This window comes from Plutella xylostella, chromosome 12, assembly GCF_932276165.1.
Source record: "Plutella xylostella chromosome 12, ilPluXylo3.1, whole genome shotgun sequence".
Classification (NCBI taxonomy): Eukaryota; Metazoa; Arthropoda; class Insecta; order Lepidoptera; family Plutellidae; genus Plutella; species Plutella xylostella.
This window is the reverse complement of record NC_063992.1, coordinates 9,435,248-9,455,323: the sequence shown is the minus strand read 5'-3', so window position 1 is coordinate 9,455,323 and position 20,076 is coordinate 9,435,248. Positions and strand designations below refer to the sequence as shown.

The following is a 20,076-nucleotide window of genomic DNA, read 5'->3' as shown; positions in this document are numbered from 1 at the left end:
TACCTCTCAGGTACAGATTTTGTATGCCATATTTATTTATTTACTATCAATGTGTTCAAGCAACTTATAATTCTAACGAATTCTTAGCTAATGTTACTTTTAACTGTGCCATAAATTAATGACACAATGATTTATTGTAACTTGTAATGGTTTTCTATTTTATGTAATTCACGTGTAAGCGTCTATTTATTTAAGTATACCTAATGTTAGGTATCTTATATTTCATTCAGATAAAACATATTCTTACCAAAGTTTCGTCCACTAACCATGTAATAAAATTTTAATTCAAAATTAAAGTAAGCAAGTTTTAAGTTTTTAAAAATAATGTTTACAATTATTCGAGGCTTTCCTTGTGTTTAGATAGGTACTTATCGTATACTTTGTAATGAAATTACTTAAACGATATCAAATTACTAATGTATGTAGATATAAGTAGGTAAGTTTTTACTATAATTTTGAATTGAAAATAAGACGTGCAAAATTAACGATTTCTTAAAAAACTAATATTTGTGTGTGTAAAATCCGGGTGCAACATTACGTGTGTATTTTATTTATTCAAATTATAAACTAATATATTTTACAATGAATTTGACTGAAATTGTCTCTATTGTTGATCCAATTATGTAAGTAATAAAATTTAAAAAAACGGTAAACCTTTTTTACTCACTATGTCCGCATGCCATACGCAACAGCTGCACTTGGAATTTAAATAAGTTGGTATACTTACATACCATTGATATCAGTATTATGTCACATGGCACATCAGCCAGCACCAATGTTATACAAAAAGTAGCCGTGTTAATAATAAATTTCAAACAGGTACAGGAAATTTATCATTTAAAAAATTACTTAATCCATATTTACGTACCTACCCTTGCGCCTTGGTTGTATTTAGCTTGTCTCTTAGGTTTTAATTCGTAACATTAAATTCGTTTCAGCAATTCGTTTAATCTTTGAGATATCTGTACTTAACTGATGTAATGTGTGACCCAAATTCAACAAAGATCATAGCCATTTAACCTTTGCGGTCTGGATTCACTAGAACGGTTGACATTATTCGTGTAGGTACTGAGTAATGCTATCCCGGAATTACTACGGGAGAAAACGACTATAGGCCTAGCAAAGAACGCAGGTGAAAAAACATCACCTTTTGCATCCCGCAGTCACGATATTAGGCGAAAAACAATAGATTTTTATTGTGTCTGATTACACTGGATTCAACCGGTTAATTATAAAAAAACCTTAAAATGCAACCTAAGCTAAGAAGTGTTGCATAAAAATAATTACACAATAGATCTGCGTTCATAAATTACTCGACCATAAGCAAGTTAAGTGGGTAGTTGGGTAGGCACTACACTACTTTAGTATCGACTGGGCTAAGCTGGCAGTATTACGCGTATATTGAGTGTGACAAATGACAATACTAAAAGTGAAGTTATTTGAGTGGATATTAAAATGATCATTCAATTATAAACTGTATGCGATAGATTTTGTGGTTGATTTCGGTATTGCTTGTTGTAGGCAGTTGTGACGAACGTCAGACAAAGTGAAAGTGTTGTGTTACTCAGCTGATCGGTAAGTTATAATGACTTCCTTTTCCTGTCCGAGTTAATTAAACAATTTTTAGATATTTGGTATTTAGATCATTTTAAAATTAACACAAGTACCTACCTATTAGTTACATCTGGTACATTGTAGGTATCTACCCTCTTTCGTTGGAGGGTAGGCAGTTACGGTTTTTCGATCTCCAAAACATATAGAAAAACTTACAAAAACACATACAAATATATATTTTTTGTACATATTTAACTAGTTGGACTTCGTATTTTATAATATACTCCTAAACTTACTTTTTCAGAGCCAAAAATGGTGAAAACTAACAGGAACTTGTATAAATGGAGCTGTAACAATAAGGCTGCAGTATGCCTGGGAGTACTATGCTTATGTTTCTTTATAACCACGGTAGTGCTCTCGACAAAGCCTTGCGGGGAAGGAAAAATACAATTTAAACCCAATACGTGGAAACATACGGCATTGCGATCAGAACTTGTTAGGGCCAAGGTAAATAAAAATTCTTTATCCTCAATCTCATCCCTATAACATAACAAACACTTAATTGTACCTACCTACCTATTACCTATTAGTAACTTATACATAAGCATTTCATGCGCATCTAAACTACTTAGATAAGTATCATTTATGTTTGCTTTTTCAATAAAAACAGACATATTATGTTAAACAGCGTTATGCATTACCTAAAGAACTGTGTTAAAAACCCGTGACGTTTGAATCAAACCGTTACCCGAAAACTCTGAATAAGTAGTCGGTACCTAGGTAAAGCCTAGTCAGAGGCCTTCGGGCGGCTTGAAAACATCTGACAGTCGGGTTGCCCACTTACCCGACAACTCTCTCAGCACAAGCTTGCTTGTGTTGGGGTCCACCAACCCGCACTTGGCCAGCGTGGTGGACTAGGCCTAAACCCTTCCTTCATTGGAAGGAGACCCGTGCCCCAGCAGTGGGGACGTAATGGGTCGTGATGAAAATGAAATGACCTAGGTACTTAAATGGGAATATCTAATCGTTTTCTTTCCAACAATAATATAAGTAGGTAAGTACTAAGTACTTAGGTATTGTTATTTTCTATTTACAGAAGAAGTTCCGACTGCCGAAAAACGTAGTGCCTGTAAACTACAATTTAACTTTATGGCCTCAGTTAGCCTCAAATAATTTCACAGGCTTAGTTAAGATTCATGTGAAAGTGGTTAAGCCGACGAAAGATATCTACATCCATGCTGCGCCGTCACTAAGAATAAACTCTTTTATTCTTAAAGATGGACTCAAAACCATTGAAAAATCTACAAATATAGCGCCAAATGAAAGTGAAGTGCTATCAATTAATGTTAAACATCAACTTACACAAGGGAAATATACAATAACACTGGACTTTTCTGGGGCACTAAATGGATTAGTTGGATTTTATGCCAGCAAATTAAAGAATGGAAGGTAAGAAAACGCTACAAAAACTAGAAGGTCACTTTTAGGTTTACGAAAAAAGCGCTATATCCACCACTCTTCACGTTGCATTTTAAAAAATATTGTAGGTATACTTAGACAAATATACAGATTTCATGACAGCTCTTAAAAACTTGAAAACATCGTCAATTTAGATCAAGTGGCCCTCACCTCATCTAAACATTCGCTAGTAGGTACTTACATACAGCATTTAGGTAAGTAACTACTAGCTAGGTAGTTCAGACTAGTTGTAAGTATACTAAAGTAGTTCGTGTATTATAAATATTCAACTGTACGAAGTTCGATACCTAGAATCCTACAGTAGTATAGTGTAGGTATAATCAAAGGTACCTACTCTTTACACACCTTACTAGACAATGACACCTTGCAAGGTGGCATTAAGGTTGGGGTGCGATGTTTGGTAAACCACACAGATGTATATTTTATGGTGCATGGGTCGAAGTGAACGGCCACCACGTCCTGAGCTGTGGCAGGTTCCCCCGACATCACGCTCAGACCGTGGACCGCTAAGTTCTTGGGCGCTGTGATTGGTGATTGCGGAATGTTGCGATCGATTCCTACAATATTGGAAGAATGATTTTCACTCAGATGTTATTCTGAGGATCTTTCGTAATGGTTATCTGTGGTCAGCTGTCAACTGTCAGTGTATGACAGAATTGACAGATGAGAGAGAATGAGTTTGTTGATTTTGGTTATAAGTTTGGTTTGTTTGTTACGGATTCATGATTGCAAAACAAATTTATCATTTGATTTAGTTAAATTCTCTAAATTTACTCTTCAATCAGTCACGAAGAGATATCGCGTTTCTACAGTAAAACCCATTAAAAGGATGGAGTCGCTGAAGATGAAACTATCAGATAGGTTATCCGGGCTAGTTTTGCCGGTTAACTACAACCTGAAACTACATCCCAATATGGAAAAGGGCACTTTTGAGGGTCACGTGAATATACACGTTAACGTAAAGGAAGAGCGCAAGCATATTTATCTGCATACAAAGTTTCTGGACATCAAAAATGTTAAGGTTCTCAAAGATAACAAAGACATTCCGGTAGCCAAGTTCTTTGAAGTGGCTCAACTCGAGCAGCTGATGATCCACTTCGAGCAGGCGCTGCCGGCCGGGCACTACCACATCGACATTGACTTCAGTGGCAGTTTGACTAAAAGTATTGTGGGTTTTTATGCATCCCGTTATAAGGACAGGTACTAAGTTGTATTCATTTTAGCTTAATCAAAGTAAGAAGCCAGTTGGTGGGTTTGTATACTCCTTAGTTGTAGCATTTAAGACAACTTAACATAATAATGTGAGTAAATAAATATAGGTATATCACAGTGTGAATTATTTTCAGGACCATGGTTGCCAGTAAGTTTGAGCCTACATATGCCCGGCAAGCATTCCCATGCTTTGATGAGCCGGAGTTCAAGGCAACCTTTGATATTGCACTGGTAAAACCAAAAGGATACACTGCCCTGTCTAATATGAATGTAAGTTTAAGAGAATATAAAAGTTATTTTTACGAATTGTAAAATTTGGGAATACTAGTTAAGTTTTTAAGGTAGTATTTTAAATATTTGAATTTATATCTATTCATATAAGATATTCATAATCATCTATTATTTTGGCAACTTTACAGTGAGTAATGTTTTTTTTAGGAAATTTCATCAGTACATGACAGCAAAACTAATACAGATGTGGTATCCTTTGCTAGAAGTGTACCAATGTCTACATACTTGGCATGTTTCGTTCTTTGCGAATTTGATTTTAAAGAAACAGAAATAAACACAAATGGCATTGGAGATCCGTTTACTCTAAGATCTTATGCTCGTAAAGGGGAAACTCAGAAGATTGACTTTGCCCAAAGCATTGGCCAGAGAGCAACAGAGTTCTACATAAAGTATTATGAAGTTCCTTTCCCATTACCTAAACTTGGTAAGTTGTACTTCTGCTTTCTGTTTCTCTTCAAAAGAACTATGTAGTCAAATAATTAATTATTATATTCTCTGTGGGAATAGTTAAAAATAACTTCACCAGGCTCTCTCAAATTGAATCTTTCTAAACTAACCCATTCATTATTTCTTGTAGACATGATCGCGATTCCCGAGTACCAATCCGGCGCCACCGAGCACTGGGGCCTGATCACCTACAGAGAGACCTCGTTCCTCATCGATGACGCCACTGCGTCCACACAGAACAGGATCAGTGTTGCCAACACTATCGTTCATGAACTTGCTCACATGTGGTTTGGGAATCTGGGTAAGATTTAGTGGACTGTAGTCCTAGTACCTGATATTCCTGTATATTTATTATTACCAATAAGCGCTGCTGAGATATCATATAATTATATTTGAATTCTCAATACACAAGTCTCTAATATTTTAAATGAAATAGTTATGTAGGTATGTTGTGCATTGAGTGATGTCAAGTGAGTAAAAATATCCCCCAAAGCATTCGTAAAGGTACTTATGTATTATCTTTTGAATAGCATAGCATACAAAACCGATTTATCAATTTACGAGTGGCAATGACAATTCCCCAGATAAATTGATAATAGTGTTATATACCTTATAACTCCCCTCTTGAGGTACATGACGACGTAGAAGTATACCAGGACAACATAGCCATACGCTATTTAACTTGTAGTTATCTTCCAGTGACAATGAAATGGTGGGATGACCTGTGGCTGAACGAAGGTTTCGCCACCTACATGCAAGTGAAGGCATTAGACGCTATTGAGCCATCCTGGACCATGGTATGTTACATTTATTGCGTAAGCGTAAACAATATAAAACGTGGACCACCTAATGTACAGCCAGCAAAAGAGATAAGCGTAAAACAGCACAAAAACCTTTCGGCTATACTTTTTCGTAACATCCTGCATAAGTACTTTTATTTTTAGCCAGTTTTTATTCAATTTCTGTTTGAAACGCCCTCTGTATCCATGTATTCCTAAACTTGCCGTTTCTTATCATAGTGGGTACCTAGTTATAAATAGTTGTTAGTGACAAAATGGGTCCGGTACAAGCTTAAAAATATATACTTGTTCATCTCAACACAGGCTAGACTAGTTCAACTCAACACACCTATTCTTTCGACTAAAAATTTACAATGTATCCTTTCCTTACATTTTAAGTTTTTCTTTACAAATATTGATGATCCTCCTTTGTCTTATAACTCACAGCTGGACCAGTTCCTCACGAAGACGATGCACTCCGTGCTGGTGTCGGACGCGAAGCTGGCGAGCCACGCCATCGTGCAGACCGTGGAGACGCCCGACGAGATCACCGCCATCTTCGACGCCATCTCTTATAACAAGGTACCTAATGAGGCTAAATGAAAACAGAATGTCAAAATTGGAGAAAAAAAAATTCTCCATAATAAATTTAAATTCTAATTTTAGTTTCAGGCTATATAGATACAGATATACCATGCATGAATGCATGTCCTTTTTGCAACACCCTGTATACAGTGTATAGCAAAGGATACATTATAGTTTTCGCTAATTTTGACATTCTGATTACATTTCCGGCCTTAAATATCACATCCTGCACACGTAGGTTTCGGCTTAGTACGGGTCTTTTTGAAACATCTATAACTTAATAATTTTCCAGGGTTCATCCGTGCTACGTATGCTGGAAGGCTTCGTAGGAGAGGAGAACTTCCGTCGTGGAGTGTCCGACTACCTGAAGCGATACAAATACGGCAACACCGTGACGCAAGACTTGCTCGCCTCACTCGAGCCTTACTTCAAGAAGGACCACCCGGATTTGAATCTTACGTGAGTGAATATTTGTTGTAATTTAATAGCGAAAGAGTAGCCGCACGTATTAGTTGGTCGGTAAATAAATTGTTAAACTCCAAATTGTGTTGTAAAGTTTTCCTAAAAGATAAATAAATAAATCAAACAGGAGCCGTGCCAGGGACGCAAAGCCACTTAAGTTTAGTCAATGAAACAATGTTTACTTTGCAAAATAGGTGCACATGCAAAAAATATCGATTTTACAAAGACTTAAAAGGTTAAAAAGCTATATTCCCCAAGTGATAAACAATCGAAACCTGTTTGAACACCTGATACAAAGCTAAGATAGGTAATATACACATTTGATCCTAACCACAGGCTGATAATGGACACATGGACGCGCCAGACGGGCTACCCGGTGTTGACGGTGAGGCCGGGGGACAAACACACGCTGGTGGTGAGCCAGGCACGGTTCCTGCTCGACCGCAGCGCCACCTACAACACACGAGACAACCAGTTTCAGTGAGTATCGTCATCATCAGCCGATAATCATCCACTGCTGGACATAGGCCTCTCCCAAGGAGCACTCGGTCCTCGGCCGTCCTCATCCAGCCACTACCTATGGCTATCCGCCTAAGGTCATTGGTCCAGCGGGCAGGAGGGCGTCCCGCGATGCGTTTGCCGGTTGGTTCAGTAAGTATACTATTATACCACTATACAGCTAGGAAGATTAACAGCTTGCTTGGATAGCATTCGTTATGTTCCTATCGTCTCCTGCACCATCCTTCTGCGCGGATACGCGTTATGAAAATGGAAAAAAATACTGAATTAGACGTGGTTGTGTAATTCAGTATTTTTTTTCCATTTTCATAGCGAAAGATGGCATTGGATGAGGTTCAAAGGTGAATGTTATAGGTGAATGAATGAATATGAGTAATTCAGTAAGTTAGGTCCATCGCCAATCACAGCGCTAGTTAAAAAATAAAAGTTCTTTTTTTTCGTTACTGTATTGTAATTATAAGTACGCTAATGTTTCCAGATACCGATGGTTCGTGCCTATTACGTACAAGACGAACCAGGGTACAAGCAAACGCATAGTGTGGTTCCCGAATGAAGAGAGCGAGGGTAAGAGTAATCCTCAATTCTAATAAAACCTTGCTTAATCTTCCCTATGCAAGCTGTCAAATTTCAAGGAAATCCCGACTTATTTACCAGACATTAGGATCTGTGAATCAAACGTCATAAAACTAATTATATATTTTTCAAGAGATTCTGAATCAAAAGAGGGCGACTAATTTTATTTCAGAAACGTTCTCAATAAGGCCCCAATATTTAAACCACAAGCCATCATAATATCTTCCTCTCTACATAATTCAATTCACGTCACAACCCATCACGTCCGCACTGCTGGGGCACAGGAATGAAGGAAGGGTTTAGGGCCTAAAGGCCTAGTCCACCACGCTGCCCTAGTGCGGGTTGGTCCCAGTGACAATAAAAAAACATAACTCAATTAACTCATTAAATCATAATTTCACAGTGACAATAACCCTGAGCCCCGGCGACTCGTGGTGCAAGTTGAACAACAACCAGGTGGGCTACTACCGCGTCAGCTACACGGAGGAGATGTGGGGACAACTCATCCAGCAACTGAAGGACAAGTCTGAACAGGTTGGTGTTTAGTTTTGTTATGCTATGACTAAAGTCTGTTTTTTAATCTCAGATATTATATGTACTTATACACCTACCTAGCTTACTCAAATATACACACATTCCACACATACACACATACACACATACACACAACACAACACAACCCATCCTAATTAATATACCTCGCGTTCGTGACTGAGGTCACAACAGTAAGGGCCAGCTGAAAACCAGCGCTGTGGCCTCTCTGGCCATAGCACACGCTGAGCTGGTGCCTTTTTGACGCTCTGGACAGCAACCTTGTTTGTTTATATTGTATTATTTTCTGTTTTTTCATATACAGGGTGTTAACTTAATTGCGTTGGAGCGGGAAATGGTAGATACAGCTGATGATACTGGACACGATAAGACATTAAAAAACGTATATTATTTGCTTTAAGCTGACCAACATAAAACAGTTTTATTTAGTACATTTTAAAATTTCATAGTCACCCTATTCATGTTTAGGTACGTTTGACAGAATGACCATGAACTTGAAAGCCAAGGTCAAGGCCAAACAATTCAAAGCCAAGGGCAATAAAATGTATGCGTGCATCAGCACCACACTCGTGGAGCCACATCGTCAAGGTACCTACCGAGATTTTGGCTACTCAAAGTACCCAATCCATTGTAAACATTTCATTTTACTCCATAAGTATCACTTTATTGATACACAATTCTTCAATCTTTTATGAATACAGAACATTTTCATTTTATTTATGCTTCATAACATAGGTCACACGTATTCACAGCACAGCACAACATAAAACGAGATGAGGAACAAGGCTTGGTAATCAAAAGATAGAATGGACAACATTTCATTTTCTTTACCCTATATTTTTATTAGCTATTCGGAAAGGTTATAAAAAATTAGAGGACCCGTATTTTTTTATTTTGTATATACATTAATTTTTGCATGTTATTTTTAACTTTAAAGTTAATTATTTTAAAACCGGAAGTGACATCACATATTAGGCTCAATTTTTATTTTTGTCTAATGCCTTAGTCTCGAAAAAAAACATAATTGACACTGACAAGTGACATTTAAACTTTGTTTACATGCCAACCATATGCCAACCAACAAATGGGTCATTTTCAAATGACATTGATATTTCTGATGATACAAAGTAGGTACTTATCATGTAAAAAAATAAGCAGAAGCATTTTTTCAGCTCTGGGACATATTAAATAGAGGTCATCTCTTAATAAGTACTAACCATTTTATATGATAAATTAAAAAAATAGTCAGAAAGTGTCAGAACAGAATTTATGAAAATGACCCAAATAAACAACAACGACTCGATAAAACGTCAACGTCAATCAAAAATGAAAGTGACAGTTACTTTGTTTTTAAATCTATAGGCTTTGATCATCAAAATGCATCGCACCTGATGCATGACGTCATCAGCACTTTTTTACTATTTTATGATTTTCTCGAAAATTATACATCCAAAAAATACAAAAATATTTTTTTTGAGGCCTTGAGAGCTAAATCTCGAAATGGTTTTCGATTTATAGCAGCTTTAGTTTTTTGAAATGTTGTCCATTGTAGGTACCTTTTCCCTTTTGGGTAATAATTATTGTAAAAAATGATTGTAAACAAGTAAACAACAATGACTGACTGACAGACTAGATCCACAGAGAAGGTAATGACTATCATAAATACTCAATGGTTAAGATACGCGAGATTGTTATTATTCTACTGGTATTAAAAGTGAGGCCATACTTATTATGAGGATTTCCGTACTATTCGTCATCAAAGACGTCTCAATCGCAAGTACACAACACAAATCGAGATGAGCGAGTGTAAGTAAAACAATTCTTCATTGAAGTAGACCCTGTTATCATCCTGTTAGTCATTGTGGTCTTTTATCTTTAGCTGCGTATAGACCGGCCAAACGAACGCCAACGAACGGGTTTTGTTGACCTTCGTTGCTCAATCTGCCCCTGTATTATGTGATAAATGTCTATCGGTGGGCGTTCGTTGGGCGTTCGTTGGGCCGGTCTGTACGCATCTTTAGGTAATAAAATAAAAATAAAACGTTATTCTGAGAAAAAGGTTTAATTATTGTTCTGAGCTCCTAGAAAGTCATAAATATAATATATGCACATCAGCTGTTTATAGTGCCACAAATTTATCTGTTCCGGTGAGAGCGAACTAAATTGGTCCATATAATCTATGTCAATATGAAATTCATTAGTACAGTAAGTAATGAGGTATGGATAAGGTGACCATACGTCCCGCTTTGGGCGGGACAGTCCCGCTTTCAAGCTATCCGTCCCGCTGTCCCCCGCGAGGGCAAAAATGTCCCGCTTTCATAAACAGACCAAACGATAATTTAAATTACCTACATTTTGCATTAATCACTTGAGACAGCAGCTATATAATAATATCTTCTTACCTCTCACATAGACTTAAGGAATGCAATCTCGTCCCGCCGAGATCCCGAACTCGCGAGATCCCGGCCATATTTAACAAGATTGAAACTCGTTAAATTTCGTACGAGATCTCGCGACATAACGAGATCGACAAATGCAGCGTGAGTCGTGACGACGTGTATTTCATGCAAAATCAGAAGTCGTCTATCAGATGATTCTCTCGATTTTTTTGAGAAGCCAAATGAAAATTCGAAAGGCAGAAATTTTAATTTTAGAGCTGTCAAACTATAAATTTTGCTAAAAAGTAGAAAAAAATTACAATTACGGAAACACGAGACGAATTTTAAACAAATACAATAAGGTTTTGACAGCTTTAAAATTAGAATTTAGTTATGTCTTCAGAATCAAAATAATTTTCACAAAAATTAACTTGCCTTTCCGTACCTTGATAACTTGATCTGACTTCTCTTTTGAACTTCTTTTATTTGATTAATACGATCTCACAACTCACTCATTTATTTAAGAACTTGTGAAGTTAAGTTTTTGTTTTTATTTACAATAACTAATGTTCCTATTACTCCTAATTGTTGAAAGTAAAGTACTTACTTAATAAATTTACAAAATACTAAATAGGTATAGATTTGATAATGGTTTTTTTTTACCAATATTGCATAAATTTTAACTGATTAGCCGTAATAGGTGTAAACATTTTATTTATTGGAGTTAGAGACAAAATAATATTTTCATTCTTTTTTTTAAATAAAAGACACTTTATTTTTATAACTAAGCAACATTATGTTACTAGTACCTACTAAAAATAAGCATTTGCATTTATGTTTTACTTAATAGCGATTCTTTAAATCTGGCGAGATCCCGTAATTTGCCAGGTCTCGCGAGATCTCGCTAGGTGGAAATCTCGTACGAGATTGCATTCCCTACATAGACTACATAAAATTGTAATGAATAGGTACCAATAAGTTTTTTTGCAACATAAATCCGCAGGTGTCCCGCTCTGACAAAAAAAAAATGGTCACGTTAGGTATGGACCAATTTAGTTCGCTCTCACCGGAACAGATAAGTTTGTGGCACTATAATTGTTGATAAAAATGTCATTAATCACCATGAATAATTTCAATTTTATTTAATAATTGTTATTACCTACTGTGTAATTAATTACAATCATAGTTACATAAAATAAATTATGAAAAGTGAAGTTGATAACTAATTTACAGTGTGTGTTCTTTTGCAATCGAATGTCTCATTGGTTATGTGTTTGTGTAGGGTGACCATGTTTTTGATTAAGGTAAAACATTCCACTTTACTTTAGACTTTAAACATAAATATTCGAGATTCTGATGCTTTTTTTCTTAGAAACGTGCTTGGTTAGACTAGTACTAACCCCCATTTCCCGCTCAAACGCATTCTACTTAACACCCTGTATATTTTTTGTAGTATTCTTTATTCTTTTTGTTTCTATTTTTTATTGTTCAGTGCGTCAAATAAATGTTTCTTTCTTTCTTTCTTTCTTTCGTTTCTTTCAGATACTAAATTGACACATTCCGAACAGTTCATCAATAGACGATAGAACGATACGTCACTTAGGGCCAAATTCACCGAAGTAATTAAACGTCGTTAGAAGGATCGAAAACGCAGTTTATGCTCTAAACGAGCTTATACGCTCATTTCGATTTTCACCGACCAATATTAACCAAGATTAGAGCAAAACGCAGTTACAGCTGTAACTGCTATAAATTGGCCAGTTAGCGTTGCTAAACGCAGTTATAGAAAGCTGTCATTGTCAAACGTCATAAACGAACCACTGAGCAAATAACAACGCTTTGACAACGACATATATTATTTTTTTGTTTTATAATGTGTCAAAACGTTTTGTTACTCCATTGCTCGAAATCAAAATACGCAAAAAATATGTACGGTGCGACGCAATAACTAAACGCATTTCAGTGTTGCTGGCTCGTCTGTAGCTGAAACACCGGTGACGTAAACGAGATTAAAATATCACCGATGAATTTCAGGTTACTCTAAACGCAGTTAGACGAAATCGGCAATCGTGATTAATGAAATCGTAGTTTAATAAAACTTAGATTTCTATGCAACCCGTGAATTTGGCCCTTAATCGCGGAACAATCGACTGTTGATGAACCGTTCAGAATCTGTCAATTTAATAGTGTCTGAGAATAAAAAACAGACTCGCCACAAAAAATGTTGCCACATTGCATGTTTTCTAAAATATACTTACCGTATAATCAGCATGTTAAAGCCATTATCCCTCTTCCCCAGCTGACGCTATCGGACCGGGCGCATCTCATAAACGACGTGTTCGCGCTCGCCACTGCAGAATACGTGTCGTACGAAGTTGCTATGAACCTCACCACGTATCTTACAGGTAGGTAACAGATTAGAAACAGAAAAAAAAAACAATACAGGGTGTTCTAAGTTAAAGTGCACATCCGAATCATAGTGACACAACTCGTCTTTCTAAACACACACACACACACACTCACGCCTTGTACTAATGTACTCCCTTGCGGGGTAGGCAGAGGTGCATTGCTGCACCCACTCTTCGCCAGAGTGTTATGTTAGTCCCAATGTAATAGGGGGCGGGCCTATTGCCATTTTATTTATTTATTTATTTATTTATATAAGGCACATCAACAGTACATGTTACAATACACTTATAAAAGAAAGGTTAGAGAGGTACTTATCAATAACATGTACCAATTACAGACATGCTCAACACTTGTTAGGCACATAACAAAACATAGAAATAATCATAATTAAAAATACTTTTACGTTTAGTATTACAAAAAGAAAAATAAAACTTTAACTCACATTCTTAAAAAAAAAATTCTGACATGAAAACAGATATATAAACTTATTTAAACTATAAAAACAAAAACAACTTCTTAACACTAATATGTTATACATTATTAGTTAGAGATCGCACTAAGTACCTTATTTCTAAAAACTGCAAGACTATCCGAAAAAATATCCAAATTGTCAAATTTACTATTTATAGTGTTGAATTCATTGCACATTCTATTGAGTGGAGCGTGTACACCGAGGTTGGTTCTGGAATGGTTTGAGTGAAATAAATTGGTTATACGTTTACGCGGGTAATTAAATGGGACTGATATTTTGATTTTACTGGAGATATTAGTAGAGTATATTTTATTATTAACAACATTATATAAGAACATGAGATCATGCTGAATCCGTCGATGCCGTAAAGAAATCATATTGAAATATGTCAACCGCTGTTCGTACGGACACCGGTGTGAGATGCCGGGGCTGATGAAGGCGAGGTGGCGGGTGAAGGCGCGCTGGATGCCCTCGAGGCGCTGCGAGTGCACGGCGTAGTGCGGGTTCCACGCCACGCTTGCGAACTCCAATATACTCCTAACCAAAGCGTTATACAAAAGGATTTTCGTTTTATTACTAAATCCCCTTGTATTACGCTTTAGAAAGCCAAGCATCTGAGCCGCTCTTTTAGTGACACTGTCTATGTGACTTTTAAAATTTAGTTGGCTATCAAGTATAACGCCTAAATCTTTTATTTCCAGAACTTGACTAATATTTTGGTTTGCAATTTTATACAATGATACTAAAGGGTTTTTCTTTTTGGTAAATTTTATAAAGTAACATTTATTTGTATTGAGACACATTTTGTTTCTGTCACACCAGATTTGTATCCTATTTATGTCTTGTTGAATTAGATTTATATCGTTTACGGAATTAACTGTTCTATAAATTTTAAGATCATCGGCATAGAGAGAAAATTTACAATGTTGAATGCAGGAAGTAATGTCATTTATGAAGATCAAGAATAAAAGTGGACCAAGATGAGAGCCCTGCGGTACACCCGATACAGCAGGATAAATATTAGAGTCATAACCGTTAACAACAACACTTTGTGGTCTATTGTGTAGGTATGATTTAAACCAAAGCAACAAAGATCCCTTAATTCCTGAATAATTAAGTTTATGCAGCAATAGATTGTGGTCAACTTTGTCGAACGCGCTAGAAAAATCTGTGTAAATAGCATCAACTTCATGTTATTACGTCATATACGTCATATACGTCATTTTACGGGCACATCCAAGACCCGAGAACAAATATCTGTGTTTAAACAAATATCTGCCCCAGCCGGGAATCGAACCCGGGACCTTCGGCTCAGTAGTCAGGTTACTAACCACTACGCCATTCAGTCGTCCACTTCTTTCTAAACAACTTTTGTTATAAGACTTTGAATAGCTACATTCCTTTTTATATGCCATAAATTTTATTATTTCACAGTGGAAGAAGACTACGTGCCTTGGGACACGGCTGACACGGAGTTTGTGAAGCTCGCTTCTAGACTCGAGAACTCTCTGGGTGGTGAGGGATTGCGGGTATGTTTTTGTTTATCATTTCATTGCTAATAAGATTAATTCTTAATACAGCCTCCTTTCTAGGAAAGTGTTTGCTAATTAGTACCTAGAGCATGACGATAGACGATAGGAACCACTTCAAGTGACGCTGAAACTGTACTTTACATACGGCCCTGCTCCCTGGGCAGTCAGCGTTATTAATAATTTGTCTAATAATTTCGCCATTGTTACAAACTCTAGATCTCGTGTCTCGCTCTGTAGTGTCGAGATAAACCATCTATACCCTTTCAAAAAAGCAAGCTGAATGTAATGTTTGGTTGCAGAAATATGTCCAGCATTTGATAACTCCGCTGTACAAGAAGCAATCCTGGGACCAAACTGATATTCCAGTCATTCAAAAGTAAGTAACAACAGTAAGTATAATAATAGTACTTACAGTTTCTGATAGTTCATATTAAAGACGATGCAAGTTGACGTTTCTTATTTTAATTTACATACAAAGTGGCGCCTCTAGTGGACATCTCATAAAACTTTTGACAGATAACCATTTTGAAGTATTTTTTTTTTAAATGTCGACATGTTTTTAATTGCATTATGTATGACCATTATTCACAGGTTGTTGCGAGTGAGAATCCTGAGTCTGGCCGCTCGCTTCGAGTTGCCTCAAGCTCAGAGCAAAGTGAGGGAATTGTTCCTGGCCTGGCTCGACTCTCGCGGGACCGCCGGCGCCAAGGATATAGAGCCTGATCTGAGGTCCATCGTGTACTTCTACGGTAAGATATAGTTAACAAACAAATGAAAAATATCTCTATTAAGAGTATTAAGGTACCTACTCAAGCTATTCGGCAATTTTATCTATTTGAATTATTCCATGTCTATTTATTAGTAATTTCCTAACCCTAGATTACTCGTTAAAAAAAGTTGCCTCGGTCGGTGATTCACGACGCTTTATTCAGATTACGATTGCCTAAAACCTAAACGTTTAAAAATTAGTTGTGTGCGAATTTACATCAAGTTTTGAGTAATAATCGGGTAGTTCTATTGACTAGCTAGCTATTCCCGTGAGCTTCGCTTCGCCTTAAAAAGTGTTTATGTGTTAATCCAGGGTATCGGCTAACTCCATACCAAATTATTCTTCATTAAAATCGGTTTAGTCGTTTTGACGTGAACAAGTAACACCTATACACACATACTGACAAACTTTTGCCTTTATAATATTAGTAGGATGTAATAAACCTATATCAATTATTTTTCCCTCCACAACACACAGGCATGAAGTCAGCCTCCCAGGCGGAATGGGACAAGGTGTGGCAGTTGTTCCTGGAGGAGCGCGACCCGCAGGAGCAGCAGAAGCTGAGACACGCCCTGTCCGCGCCCGCCAACACCAACATACTTAGGAAGTAAGTAAAGTAAATCGCGTTAAGGCGATAAGTCTGCCTTTGTGTACATCGACTGCTGAATCTAATTATCTGTATATGTACCCATTTTGTAAAATACTGTTACCACTTGTAGGCAATGAGGTGTTTAAGTAATAAATAAGCAATGATTTCAAAAGGAAGAATGCGCCTGTCAGAAAGTTTTGCTTAAAGAAAGCGTCACTCGCGAGCTGGCCCTCCGTCATCCATCATCAGACTACAGCAGTCTACTCCTCGACGTAGGCCCAAAGCACGCCGCGCACGCGCTGGCCCTAATTCAAACAAATTATGACAGATATAGGAGATATTGGGGCCAGCGCGAGGGTGCAATTTTCAGCAGCGTCGGGTCCTGTCCTTACGCTAGTAATAAACGAGCAATGAAAAAGTTGTACCTGCCAATTGCCAATAGATTACAGCTCCATTGAGATTGATTCCGTAACTCAGAAACATTCTGGATTCGTAAAATTCGTAGACCGAAACTACTGCCACTATTTTACTTAATTTGCTTTCTGATTAATGTTTTTTTTTTATTCCACAGATACCTAACCCTGGCCTGGGATCAGAATAACGTCCGTACTAGCGACTACCTGATCGTAGTCCAGTACATTGCCAATAACCCCTCTGGAAGGGCCCTGATATGGGACGAGATCCGGGCGAAATGGCCCGAGTATGTGAAACGGTTCTCGCTAAACTCCCGGTATTTGGGCAACCTGATACCCGGTATTAGCTCCACCTTCGATACTGAGGTTAAACTTCAGGAGGTAAGTGATACTAGATTTTATAATGATAAGTCTTGATATATGAAGTTTTATCATAGCTATCACTTTCGAAGAATGGGCCATATCTTAAAGTTAAGAACCGCATTGCATGTTCAATACCAACATACACTCTCGTTTCATTTCTCGTTTTATATTTAAATATGTGTCCGTCTGCCCTGGCCGGGATTCGAACCTTGGAACTTCGGCACTTAGCGTTCTAACCAACTACGCTACCAGGTCGTCATAACAATGTAGCCAACATTGATACTACTACTTTTTACAATACAAAAAAATACACAATAACTCCGCCACCTTTACTCCATAAGTAACCGTTTTTAATCCTTCCTTAACATATAAACCCATCCCCCCAGATGGAGTCATTCTTCAGCCAGTACCCTGAGGCGGGCGCGGGCGAGGCGGCGCGGAGGCGTGCCCTAGAGACGCTCCGAGGCAACATCAGGTGGCGGGAAACACACGAGCCCACCGTCACACAGTGGCTCAACGACTACTTGACTAATCTGTAATTTACGAGAGATTGTGTGTGGCTGAAATGGTTGTGTGTCCAGTCGTTTAGCAGAATAAAAAAAAAATGAATTGTGTGGAATGTGCATGTGTTGTTCTGTGAATGAACGGACAAAATTTAGATTGTTAGCCCTGTGAAATTCTCGAGATTCTGGTAAAAAGCGCGCAGATGAAGAAATCATTGCAAAATGGCGGCCTTTACATTAAGTAAGTAATTTGAAAGACTTATATGAACAGGGCGAGATATCATTGGTCCCTTACCCATTTTTATACAGCAGCGTCTTAATTAATATACTTTTTCTAATAATATTGTTTATAAATACAACACTGTTTTTTATTTATATTAATGAAATAATTTGTACAAAATGTCAATCGGTTTTGTCGGCTAAGTACATAAATTAATTATATCGTTATGTTTGAATTTTAATAAATCCTAATTATGTGAGTACCTAACTAGTTTTTATTATTCCGATGATACCAACCTTCTCTTTTCCGTTTCTTTTAATAATAATAATAAATTCATTTATTTCAAGTAACCACGGACTCATAATATAAAACATTAAAAAAAAAAAAACTTGCTTAATGTACTTTTACTATTTTATTTTTATTTATATGCTTTATACCAAAAATATAAAGAGGAAAATGTAGCTCACGTACCTATTCGTTGCTGTACCTAATCCGTAATCCGTAGATACAATGTGAAATAGTTACTTACTCTGTGTACCTATTTCAACGGGAATGAAATCCGCCGCTATTTTCAGACCCATTCTACACATTGATTAAAATCTATTTAAACAGGAACGGCTAACGCAATTTATGAGAAACTTGTTCATAGACCTGCCAAGAGCAACTCCGTTACTAATTTAACTTGCTAACTTGGCTCCAGTAATAGTGGTCACACTCGCTGTATGGAAATCACTGAAATAGAATAGTTTTCCTGGTATTCAGCTGGTCCGTTGTTTGCGTTTAAACCCTGGTTAGAACCTAATCCGTTCAGCATTCACGACTTCACGAGAGACCGTTAATCTTTCGTAGAACATCCGGGGACCTGTATTGTCATCGGATATCAAAAAAGATTAGTCAAATAAATTGAGTATTACAGAGTAAAATTAAAGGACGGGTAACATATTGTATTTGTTTATTGTCTATGTTAAGGGGGTTGTCATCACCTGAAATGGCTTGGCTCATCAGTGCATAGAGAAAAGAACACTACGTCATCAGTGGATTAACAAAAAATACTTTCATCATTCATTTATTTATTGAATAAGAAATTACACAAAAAAATACAATATGCCTAATACAAGCAGCAGAAATCCATTAAGGGTTTAAGAGCTACTTAATAGTAAAATATTTTTATATCACATGCATTATTTAACAAGTAGGTATATTAGTAATTAGCTAGTAGTTATCACTTATGGTAGGTATTTAGTTATTAAATATTATAAGTTAAGTTAACACAATTCAATGAGATAGTTAAGAATACAGTACAGATTACAATAATTTTTTTATGAAACATCTCTTCAGTTGTTTTTTATAACCACAATTTAAGTATACACTTTGCATATCTAGGGGCAATTCATTAATGGTTTTGGGCAGTAAGTATCTCCAATGTCTCATCCCAAAGCAATAGGGAATATGCGTAATTTTTTTTTATACTTTTATTGGATAGTTTTACATCACTTTATTATAGTAAAAAAAAATTCAACGCCAAAATAAGTAATTTAAGGTATTTTAAAGAAAGTTAAAAAATTACAACCATCACGACCACTTTGAAATTCCCGTCAGGATGGCGGGCTGTCGTGACGTCATAATCGTTTAATTTCACGGCTCAGAATAATGAGTCCCGTCAGTCGGCATAGATTTTTTACCTAATCAAGTAATCACAGAGTACTTTTGTATTTTCAACAAACCAATGTTGTCATGGTAACAAACGAAAAAGGAAGTGTATAAAGTGTGATCAGTGGCTGTTTTGTAATGGTAATAAAGTGTGACCAGTGGCTGTTTTGTAATGGGAGCTCGTAAATAGCTGCTAGTAGCTCTTTTGAAATGGGAGCGCGCAAACCAGAGGACCTTTGTACACAATATTACGCTATTATGGCAATATGAATATAAAGTAATATTTGTATTGTATGTAAGTACTTACTGTAACTTTAGTTCTCAG

The 20,076-nt window shown here is 36.8% G+C and overlaps 1 protein-coding gene across 2 annotated transcripts; it reads left to right on the top strand.

Annotated features, from left to right (window-relative positions):
* Positions 1-1,343: 1,343 nt before the first annotated feature.
* Positions 1,344-18,363, top strand: LOC105384694 (glutamyl aminopeptidase). 2 transcript variants are annotated; one of them, XM_048624394.1, is made up of 19 exons: positions 1,344-1,575; positions 1,859-2,061; positions 2,651-3,003; positions 4,380-4,515; positions 4,684-4,960; positions 5,114-5,284; positions 5,683-5,780; positions 6,210-6,344; positions 6,640-6,806; positions 7,146-7,289; positions 7,807-7,892; positions 8,305-8,435; positions 13,131-13,236; positions 15,147-15,241; positions 15,544-15,620; positions 15,836-15,993; positions 16,491-16,620; positions 17,174-17,396; positions 17,765-18,363. In XM_048624394.1, the coding sequence occupies exons 2-19, from the start codon at positions 1,867-1,869 to the stop codon at positions 17,915-17,917; spliced, it is 2,835 nt and encodes a 944-aa protein (XP_048480351.1). In that variant the 5' UTR covers positions 1,344-1,575; positions 1,859-1,866; the 3' UTR covers positions 17,918-18,363. The 2 variants fall into 2 exon arrangements, with proteins under 2 accessions (XP_048480351.1, XP_048480352.1); XM_048624395.1 differs by lacking the exons at positions 1,344-1,575; positions 1,859-2,061; positions 2,651-3,003 and adding an exon at positions 3,633-4,233.
* Positions 18,364-20,076: the final 1,713 nt, after the last annotated feature.

Bases quoted from the DNA above. Each gene is read 5' to 3' on its own strand.
- LOC105384694 (XM_048624394.1), top strand. From the start codon at position 1,867: ATGGTGAAAACTAACAGGAACTTGTATAAATGGAGCTGTAACAATAAG. The intron at 4,516-4,683 runs GTAAGTTTAAGA...TGTTTTTTTTAG, and splicing joins CTGCCCTGTCTAATATGAAT to GAAATTTCATCAGTACATGA. The intron at 4,961-5,113 runs GTAAGTTGTACT...TATTTCTTGTAG, and splicing joins TTTCCCATTACCTAAACTTG to ACATGATCGCGATTCCCGAG.